General features: G+C 37.5%; 3 protein-coding genes across 3 annotated transcripts; 1 reads left to right on the forward strand and 2 right to left on the reverse strand.

Moving 5' to 3' along the window:
* Positions 1–700: 700 nt before the first annotated feature.
* Positions 701–4,008, forward strand: LOC104217958 (uncharacterized). The gene is made up of 4 exons (XM_070160635.1): positions 701–795; positions 936–1,018; positions 3,265–3,372; positions 3,494–4,008. The coding sequence occupies exons 1-4, from the start codon at positions 792–794 to the stop codon at positions 3,929–3,931; spliced, it is 633 nt and encodes a 210-aa protein (XP_070016736.1). The 5' UTR covers positions 701–791; the 3' UTR covers positions 3,932–4,008.
* Positions 4,009–8,676: 4,668 nt separating this feature from the next.
* On the reverse strand, positions 8,677–9,054 carry LOC138879702 (uncharacterized mitochondrial protein AtMg00860-like). The gene has a single exon (XM_070159336.1). The coding sequence runs from the start codon at positions 9,052–9,054 to the stop codon at positions 8,677–8,679; it is 378 nt and encodes a 125-aa protein (XP_070015437.1).
* Positions 9,055–10,765: 1,711 nt separating this feature from the next.
* Positions 10,766–11,452, reverse strand: LOC138879703 (uncharacterized). The gene has a single exon (XM_070159337.1). The coding sequence runs from the start codon at positions 11,450–11,452 to the stop codon at positions 10,766–10,768; it is 687 nt and encodes a 228-aa protein (XP_070015438.1).

Here is an 11,452-nt window from a genome sequence, read left to right on the forward strand (position 1 = left end):
TAGATATTATTAGCAACAGAAATTAGGTCCGTTGCTATTTCCGTTGCTAAAAATCTAGTTCCACTAAAATAAAATTTCATTAGCTATTATAAGCGAAAGAAATTCGATTTGTCACCAATTCTGTTGCTAAATATTTGTCCTAAAAATGAAATTAGGAAAACATGCCCACTCCTCTCTATCAGACTCTCACACTCAATACAATTAGGGCAACACGCCCACTTTCTTTCCTCTCTATCAGACAGACTCCTACTCTCAATATTCTTCAATAATGTGAGTTTTTTACTTCAAATACAAAAAATTGGGCGTGAATCTAGGGTTAATATCTGAAAAATAGAAGAAAACTTTTGAAATTGCAAGATTTTTGTTGCAGAACTCTGAAATTCTTCAATTTCGGAGCCTCGATCTTGTTGGTGTCAGTAGTGCTTAGTGTATTATTTTCTTGTGTGGCACAGGCTATTAGGTCAAGCCTTACATAGGAGCTTTGGAGAGTTCTGAATGTTACTCACGCCATATCACTCAATTTTTTATTTTTTTTATCTGAATCTTGGGCTTGTTTAGATTCCTCTCCCATATAAGTTTAGGGTTTCGGCAAATTGGCCTTTAAATCCATTAACTTGTTATGCATAAAATTAATCTGCAATTGAAAAATTTATCACTTAGGATCTCTTTTCGTAATATCTTAGTGTACATCACCCCAATACATATGGCCTTGTTGCACTGGAATCTAACATTCTTAGTGATGGGTTGATTCCTGTTGACATATTCATCAATTTGGTCAATAGGGATGATGAATGGGTGAACTAATTAGATACTTTGAAGTGCAAGTTTGATATTGTCTTTGAATTGCACCTTTCCTTGTCTTCGCTGCTTGAATTTTGCTTTGACTTTGTCTGTCAATTAGCTGGTCTTACATTTCTTGTATTGTCAACTTTCAGGGCTTTTCCTTCCTGCAGTTGTAAGGCCAATTCTAGATTCTTTTAAATCATCAAAGCAAGTCCCCCAACCTTCTCTAAGTGATGTGAGTTAATCGTCACTTTGATACCAATTTCGCTGCACCTTTTTATTTATCCTTTAATCGAAAATATATGTACTTTACCTTCTCCTTCAAAGTTGGTTTTTATGGATCTCGGTGGTATTTTTTGGGGCTTCCCATGGTTATCATTATCTAAGTATTTGCTTAAATGTCTTCTTCGTACTTGGTTGGTAAATGTTGCGCGTCCCATGCATCTGTAATTGAGGGTTTTGTTTTTTAAATTTCTCAATTTTTGTTCCAAGTTATCTGTGGTGTGCGCTTTATTTTGTTCAGTTTTGGTGATTTTTTCTCTATTCTTGCTTTCATTCAATGTAATTTGTTATTGCTACCGTAGTTTTGGTGTTGGTGGGTATCGGGTACTAGCTATGTTCTTTTGGATAGTGTGCTATTGGATTTTTCTTACTTGGTGTTGCTCCGTTTTGGATCCACAATATCACTGTTTAACCATTCAACGAAACTAGTTACCACATATAAACTCCTTTTTTTATAAGTGTAACAATCATTAATATTCCAATTACCACAAAAGTAAAAGGAAAAAGATCATTATAACTAGCACATAAACACCATTGAACTCAGTTCTATACTATGTTTTCTTTTGTTTGTTGTAGTATTTCAGAAATGGAAGGTAAAAGAGGGATACCAAAATGGTTCATATTAACATATCAATGGCCATTATTTAAACCCCACAAGTAAATATTTTAAATTTTTTTTTTTGACAAATGAACTAAGAAGATTATGTTTATGTGAATTTGAAAGAAATAATTCTAACTAAATGAAGAAGAATACTGATAGTGAAATGATAAAGCATGACCAACATTCTTTTAGCTAGTTTATTAGACAATAGTAAGAGTCTGCTTCCAGATTACAAATAATAGTAATACAAAAACTTAGATGATTTCTCTATAATTCTCCATTCAAATATTCACCATATACTTCAAAATTCAATTAACCCAACAGTACTTATTGCTAAAACTACAGGACCAAAGTGCAACATATACTATTTTTAACTTTATTATCTTCTGAATGATTACACTGGCGGCGCTCAATGTTATCCGGTGTATTTTGTTAACGGATACAAATTTCACACAGAATGTCATGGTAGTGCAAGATCAACAATTAATAGTGGAGTTTGTATCTCGGGTCCAAATGTTGGTGACTATTATGGACGAATACAAGAGATTATACAATTGGAATACCGCGAAGAACCTTTAAAGCAAACTGTGTTATTCAAGTATGAATGGTTTGATCCAACTGTGAATGTTGGTGTCAAGGAGAATAACCAATACAAATTAGTCGATGTGAACCATCGCCGTCGTTATAGAAAGTACGAACCTTTTATTCTTGCGATGCAAGCAACTCAAGTGTGTTATGTGCCTTATCCTAGCACGAAAAAGGACAATGATGACTGGGTAGCTGTTTTGAAAGTTAAGCCTCGGGATGTTATTGAACTTCCTGATGAGGCAATAAAAACATGTCCCGTTCTTTCTTGTTTAATTCTTTCACCTTCTTGGAATTCTTGTCTGCCTTTGCTTCTGATAAAAATAATTGTTTTTTCTCAATGGAGTTATGTTGGTCTCTTCCCTTCTTGTAAGTCATTCGACTCTATATATATATATATATATATATATATATATATATATATATATATATATATATATATATATATATATATGTGTGTGTGTGTGTGCGCGCGCGCGCGCGCGCATTTGAGAGCGTGTGTGTGAGAGATCTCCTTGTCAAAATGGGGTTCTTGAGATTCTGTTTATGTGTTTTGTCAAAATGCACTTACTTCTGTTAGTTTATATAAGTGTCCTCAATTTTGCAATGAAGGATTGAACTAAAAAGAGAAGATATTTTGGTTTTATCTGTAAACTTTGTGTGAAGATTCTTTCTCTAATGTTTATTATTCTAATATTCTCCATGTCATTGCACATTTCTATCTCTTTATTTGTTTTTGTTGGATACAAGTAAGTTGGCTACTCGGGATTGAGGTTTCTTATAAAATGAGACGTGGTTGAAGTATAACATCACTGTTGATCTTTCATAAAAGTAGGTGCATTGAATTTATTCATGCTGCTGTATTGAGCAATAGTATTTTGTAATAGCACAACCTGACATAGGTCTTGTGATACATGGTCGTGTGATACATCTCTTACTTAGAGAGAATGCACCATAGTGAAAATTCTGGCACAATTATTGAGAAGCTGCTTAATTGAATAACTTTTGTATAGGCTGTTAAATATGGTCGAGATCCAACACCAAGTGAGTTGCATTTGCACGTCCATACACATGGTAATGATAGAACATCTTTTGTTGCTGAGAAATCCCGAATCGTACATGTAAGATAACTTTTTAAATAATTTTATTGACTTTACTTTCATATATATTTTTTCATTTTGTAAATTGAATGCTCAATATTAATTAGTTTTTTTAGAGCACTAATTATTTACATTTCTACAGGAAAAATATCAGGAGATATTACAACAACAAACACAAACTCAATCTGATATTGATCAGTGTAAAGCATTTTATCAAGCTGCGGGAGGAGAAAAGAAAAGAAGAGTATATGGTCTTGGATCTGAAGCAAAATGCTACTACGGGCCAGATCTTCATGGCTCTTTTGGATCTGATGCTACATCGTCAGCAACACCTCGAAATGCTCAATCAACACCGATAGGGAATCTGGATGAGTTAGTGATGCGATTGATTCCTGCACTGACAGATCATATAGTTCCTGTAATCGTTGAGCGGGTACGCGAATTAGTTTCCTTACCCTCGCATCAGCCAAATACTGATGTGGCACCTACAGTTCCTACATCCTCTACTGCTGCTAACATTGATGAGGTTCATCCATTGGGTTCTGATGATGACCGTAACTCTCCAGCCTCACATAGTTAGCCTACTTTATTTGGACTTTATTGTTGGTCCTTATGGATTTTTGTACTTAATTATACGATTATATGCATTATGCTATATATTTTGGACCATGTTAAATATATTGTTAATTTATATTAATATCAGTGACTTTTTATTAAATGTATTTAATTAATAGCTTTTATATAATATGCTTGAACAGATTACATTTAAAATAATAAATAAAAAGAATTTTTAAAAACAACAATATATTAAAAATAAATTAGCGACGGATGCTTTTCGTAGCTACAATTATCGCGTAAAATTAAATCTTGCGACGAATTGGCGACGAAAGATTTTTATTGCAAAATGCCGGGAGAATTAGCTATAACACGTCTAGCGACGGACGATTTCGTTGCTATAGGAACAAACGACGAATTTTGTTATGTATTGCAGCGACGAAAGGCGTCAAAATTGCGACAGAAACAAGCAATACAGCGACGCTTATTTCCCTCGCAAAACTTTGCTACAAATATATTCCGTCGCTAATCCGTCGCCAATTCTGCGACGGTTTGGTTTTTTTCGTCGCTATGAGCTTAGCTACGAGCATTTTAGGGACAAACTTGAATCCGTCGCTAATTCGTCGCTAAACAACTGTAGCGACGGAAAACATTGATTTAGCGACGGAATATGGCCTTCGCTAAACGCTGTTTTTTTTGTAGTGTGATTCCATGTGAGATTTTTCTTAAATTAAGTGGTACTTATTTGAATTTGTCCTCTTAATTAATTCATGTTGACCGTAATTTATTGATTAACTAATTTTTATACCTTATTTGTGTGTAATTGATTTTACACCTTATTCGTTTTACTCTATTGTGTGTTATAAAATCCCTTCCCTTGACCTGATTTTAGACACTCAGACAATGAGACACTTACACATTTACAACTTCCCCACTGAACAACTTTTACAACTTAAAAAACTCTCAACCTTTCCGTTCTCTCAAAAACTAAGTTCTCTCTTACTATTATTCTAATTTGCTACACTGTCTGGCCGGCTGAAAGCCAAGGCTAGATTCTCTGAATTCAAATTGCTATTGTATTCCTATTTGCTTTCTTCTCAATTGGTATGTTTTAACTCCTGTTATCCTATTATGTTCTATGTGCTTACTTGGCTAGTTTATTTCAAAACCTCAGCATGATTCTGTTTGCTATATGACTATATGATTCCTTAATGATAATGATAAACTAAGTTATCTCTAATAATGTGAAACCCTGTCTAAATCGGTTGTATGTTCCATGTTCTAAACATGGCTGGATAGTGCAAGCATGTAATTAATATGTGGCTAATTCTGTCTATTAATTCAAGTGTCCTTGCTTTTGTGATTACTCATATGAGTATCCAGTTTGATCAAATACCAATCTGCATGAATCATGTGCTGAATATGGATTCTGTTTGTTCCTTGGTACAACTTTGTTTGCAACCCTGTAACCTGAATCTATTTGCTTCTGAAGATTAAATTGTTTTTCTAAAACTATCCCCCTTACCCTTTATGTACTGGTTTTTAAATTGCTACTCTTAGTCCTTTAGATTCCTACCACCCCCAGTATGAGCACTGCCTAGGGTCCTTGAGACTCCTCTGAACTCTGACACATTGGGGCTGGTCTTCCAATCTTTTATGAACTATTTCTTTAAGTGTGGTACTAGTGTAAGCATTGCTCGGGGTCCTTAAGGCCCTTGGGAACTTTGACACACTAGGAACCTAATCCTGTGTGCCATGGATGGATCCTCCTTTATGCTTCAAAGTTGCTATGTTTGAAGGCCTGGTTCCCAGGTTTATATTGGGCATGCTAAGGCTTCCTATAGTGTAATAGATACCGTTATATAATTTATTCATTCTGGGCTGTAATAATCTCTGTAATAAACAGATCTGGGGTTTATTAGTGAAAGTTGGGGAGGGGGGTTTCTATATCTTTGGGTTGAAATCATGCCTATAGGTTTATTATGTTGATTGAATCATGTGAATGCTACTACTTGTTTAGGGATCCTGCCTATAGGATTTTCTAATTGTTTTGTTCTTTATTTTTCTCGCATACTAGAAATCCTATTTATAGACCCCTTGCATTAGAAATCCCGTCCATAGGATCCATGCACATTTTATAACTTACATGAGTTAGTGACCATGTCTATAAGATTTTACCTATTTGATTAACAAACTTTCCTGTCAACTTGCTTTAAAAATTCTGTCCACGTATGATTAATAGATACCATGCCTATAGGAAATAAAAATCAATTTCAACTTAGATACCATACCTATAGGAATAAAATGAACCAGTTTCAAAACTTAGAAATCATGTCTATAGGAGTTAAATTAATTCTGCGACCTAGAAAGCATGGCTATTGGATCTAAAGATATAAAACCTGTCTTTACGAGTTAAAATCAGTAATTCGCTTAGAAATCATGCCTATAGGTCTATCATTAACAAACTCATAGAAATCATGCCTATATGATCCTGTTAGTCTATTCTGAATTCAAACGCTCTTATAAATCACTTAGCAATGTATCCACAGGACTCACTATTGATTCTGGGTTTAAAACTGTGATATTTTACTGCCTGGAAGTACCCAGATTCAAAGCTTCATAAAATCAGTAGGCAAACCAATAGGTCCCGATGCTCGCCTTAATAAAATTGATGTCTTACATTCTATTTTTGCTCATCTAGATATCCTACCTATAGGATCCTAAATTAATGAAATCTGCTGATTTAATTGCATGCATTTGTCGTCTACTTGTGGAGGTTAATATGAGCCCTTATTTGTTCTTTACATGAAGTCCTATCTGAATTTTTGTTTGTCGCCTAGCTTTTCTCATTTTAAGCAACATAGGTCAGTTTAGAAGCACCCTAAATAGAGGTCCTAAATACCTCCAGGACCATAAGTAAGGGACGAGTAGTGCACGCATAGGGTACGGTTTAGAATCAATTAGTGCGCTTAGGTAACAACTGAAAGACAGTAATTGGGTAGTAAAGGAAATGATATCTCATGCGCTAATGCTATGAGTAAAACCCTGACTTGAGGGAGTTGCAAAGCATTGCATGGAATGATCCTATAGGCTAAAAAACTTAGGACCACCCCTATACTCCTGTGTAAAAAAATAAGTTAAATATTATATCAGTCCAAATTGCTTTCTTCCCTTTTAATACTAATTTGCTTAATTTAAGTTCGGCCAAGACCCACCGTTGTGGACCTCAAGGGGTGCCTAACACCTTCCCCTCAAGGTAATTTCGAGCCCTTACCCGATCTCTGGTGATGTAAACTGGTTATATGAGTTAATTGCTCTAGGTGCCCTAACGCACCTTAATCCGTTAGGTGGTGACTCTTCAAATCCAATTCCCTACCCTCACGAAAAGAGTTGTCCCAAAAAATGTCGAAACCCAATTTCGCGAGAAAAAAGGGGGCGCGACACTCAAGTTAGCAGCTTCGGCCTAGTCAAGATTCAACTTTTTCAGAGCCCACATGGCTTTTTGTTCAAGCTCCACTGGCAAGTGACACGTCTTACCAAAAACCAACTGGTACGGTGAGGTGCCAATGGGAGTCTTAAATGGTGTGTGATATGCCCATAATGCATCATCTAGCTTCCTTGATCAGTCAGTCCTATTTGCATTGATAGTTTTTGCTAGGATGATTTTGTTCTCCCTGTTGGAGACTTCAACTTGATCACTCGATTGAGGATGATAAGGTGTGGCCACCTTGTGCTTTATTCCATACTTTTCGAGCATCCCGGTGAAAGCCTTGTTGCAAAAGTGAGAACCACCATCACTAAGGAAGGCCCTGGGGGTACCAAACCGCGTAAATATGCTCTTCTTCAAGAATACGATCACACTCCTTGCTTCATTGTTGGGCTAGGCAATTTCCTCGACCCATTTGGAGACGTAGTCCACATCCACCTGGATATATGTCATGCCATAAGAACTCACGAAGGGGCCCATGAAGTCTATCCCCCACACATCAAATATTTAGACCTCCATTACAAAATTCATAGGCATATCATGTCTTTTAGATATTGACCCTTATCTTTGACATTGATCGCATGCCCTGACCATTTGATTTGCGTCTTGGTAGATCGATGGACAATAGTAACTACATTCAAGCACTTTTGCCGTCGTCCGATTTCTTCCATGGTGTCCCCCAACCGGGGAGTCATGGCATGCCTTGGGAATTGGCATTACCTCATCTTTCGGAACACATCACCGAATGATGTTGTCGGCACAAATACGGAACAAAAAGGATTCCTCCCAATAGTATTGCCTACTCTCCTGTAAGAACTTTTTCTTTTGATAAGCTTCCAATCCATCAGAAACAAGGTCACTAACCAAAAAGTTAGCGATGTAAGCATACCAAGGAGCAAATGTGCTAGACAATGCCAATATGTGCTAATCTAGAAAGACATCATTTATTTCAAGGTTTTTTTTGGTCTCCCTGCCTCTTCAAGCCTAGATAGGTGATCAACAACTTGATTTTCTATCCTTTTACGATCCTTGACTTCAAAGTCAAACTCTTGCAACAAAAGGACCCACCTAATCAATCTTGGTTTGGCATCCTTCTTCGCCATAAGATAGCGAAGAGCAACATGATCAATGTAAACTATCACTTTAGACCCCACCAAATAAGCCCGAAATTTTTCAAAAGCATAGACAATGGCAAGAAGTTCTTGCTCAGTCACAGTGTAATTCATTTGAGCGCCATTTAGTGTCTTGCTTGCATAGTAGACATGGTGAAGGATTTTGTTATGCTATTGACCCAGCACCTCTCCAAAAGCTAAACCACTAGCGTTATACATGAGTTCAAATGGAAGTGACCAATCGGGTGTGACAATAATAGGTGTCGTGGTGAGATTTTCTTTCAATTCCTCGAAAGCTTTGAGACACTTCTCATCAAATATAAAATTTGCATCTTTTTCAAGGAGCTTGCGCATGGGATTTGTAATTTTTGAGAAGTCCTTGATGAAACGCCTATAGAAGTCGGCATGCCCCAAAAAGCTTTGGACACCTTTTACTGAAGTGGGTGGAGGAAGCTTGGAAGTGATTTTGATCTTTGCCCGATCAACCTCTATGCCTTGTTTGGAAATTTGTGGCCCAAAACAATGCCCTCGTCCACCATGAAGTAGCATTTCTCCATGAATCCTCTACATGAGGCTGTCATCATAAGGCAGTGTGAGGCGTAGAGGAGTGATTATATAGCCAAGGCATTTGTATAACAATACCGGTGCTATTGTCCCCTTTATTTCTACTCTTCCTAATTGTTGTATTTTTATTTTTATTTTATTAATAAAAAATTAGCCCTAGGCGCTTGCCTAGCGGATTGCTAAAAAAAGGTAGCATTTCTCCCAGCTTAGCACAAGGCTTGTTTCTTCACATCTTTTGAGCACTTGTCTAAGGTTGTCAAGACAATACCCAAAGGAATAACACACTACAGAGAAGTCATCCATAAACACCTCTAAGAAATCTTCCACCATGTCCGAGAAGATTGATATCATGCACCATTGAAAAGTAGTCGGGGCGTTGCATAGCCCAAATGGCATACGACTAAAGGAAAAAGTCCCATATGAGCATGTGAATGTTGTCTTCTCTTGATCTTCCAAGGCGATATTGATTTTGTTATTGCCGGAATATCCATCCAAGAAGCAGTAGAATGACCTTCCCCCTAGCCGATCAAGCATTTGATCAATAAAAGGCATAGGGAAATGGACCTTGCAAGTAGCACTGTTTAGCTTTCGGTGGTCCATGCAAACTCTCCACTCGGTCACTTTTCTCGTTGGGATGAGCTCATTTTTGTCTTTTTGGATCATGGTCATGCCTCATTTCTTTGGCACACATTGCACTGGACTCACCCCAAAACTATCGGCAATGGGGTAGACCACCCCGTCATCTAACCATTGGATGATTTCTTTCTTTACCACCTCTTGTATGGAAGGGTTTAACCTTCTTTGATGCTCCATGCTTGGTTTGCTCTCTTGCTCCAATTATATCTTGTGCTCACAAATTCCGGCGGGAATCCCTGGATGTTCGCTATTGTCCACCCAATGGCTTGCATGTGCTCCCTCAGGACATTCAATAAGTGTTCTACCTGCACATCATTCAACAAAGAAGAAACGATTACCAGTAGAGTTTCATTAGAGCCAAGAAATTTATACCTCAAGTCACGTAGAAGTGGCTCAAGCTCAAGTTGTGGAGGCTCAATAATTGAAGGCTTGGCGGGGGTAGTGACTCTATTCTCTAAGAAAAGATAAAATTTCTTTGGTTCATAAGTGTAGGACCCAAGTCCTTTTAATGCATTCACCAATTCTATGTACCCATCTATGTCTTCACCATCAAAATTCACCAAAATAGCTGCCAACGCCTCACCAAGGCATTGTTATTCCATCTTCATCTCGATTGCATCTTCTACCTCACCAATAACATCAATGACTGAGATGTTTTCATATGCATGTGGCAACTTCATACCCTTACTCACTTGAAAGATAACCTCTTCGTCGTTAACTCGGAACTTGACCTCATTTCATTCCGAATCCATAAGTACTCTTCCGGTAGCAAGGAATGGTTACCCAAGATGACAGGTATTTCTTTGTCAGTAGCGCAATCAAGGATCACAAAGTTAGCGGGGAATAGGAACTTTTCCACTTTCACAAGAACATCATCAACAATCCCCACCGGTCTCTTTATCGAGTGATCAGCCATTTGCAACCTCATACTTGTAGGCCTCGGCATACCTAACCCTGCTTGCTTGTAAATATCAAGAGGCATTATATTTATTCTAGCCCCATTATCACAAAGAGCTCTCGCAAAATCGTGCAACCCAATGGTTCATAGAATGGTAAAAGCTCAGGGGTCTTCTTTCTTTTGAACGGTGGTTGTTGCAATAATGGAACTAACCCAGTGAGTCGCATTCACCACTTCATTCTTGGTGGTTTTATTCTTGGTGATCAAGTCTTTCAAATACTTAGCAAAATTCGGCATCTCTTGAAATGCTTCCACGAATGGAATATTCACTGATAATTGCTTGAGAATGTCATAGAACTTCTTGAGTTTGTTATCATCAACCTTTCTAGCAAGTCTTTGAGGAAAAGGAGGAGGAGGTCTAGGAATTGGTGCTAAAGTTTTTGCAATCTCTTTTACCTCTTCCTTAACCTCTTCCCAGTTCACTTCTTGAATTTTCACCTCTTCTAGAACTTTCTCAACTTCAACAACAATTGGCACTTCAACTTGTGCCTCAACTTCTTGTTCGGAATCTTCCACTTCGACCACTTGTTCATTCTCTCCTTGAAGTATTTTCCCATTCCGAGTTGTGATTGCCATACAATGAGAAGTTGGACTGCTCCCACTACCTTTTGGGTTTGCAATTGTGTCACTTGGGAGTGTGCCCTTTTGCTTCGAATTTTGCTCTTTTGAGAGATCCCTCATTTGCATCTCTAACCTTTGAATAGATGCGGTATGAGAACCCACAAGCTCGGTCATATTCCTCATTGAAGTGTCGGATCTTTCTTGATTTTGCAATACACGTTCAAGCAT

Source organism: Nicotiana sylvestris, chromosome 10, assembly GCF_000393655.2.
Source record: "Nicotiana sylvestris chromosome 10, ASM39365v2, whole genome shotgun sequence".
Classification (NCBI taxonomy): Eukaryota; Viridiplantae; Streptophyta; class Magnoliopsida; order Solanales; family Solanaceae; genus Nicotiana; species Nicotiana sylvestris.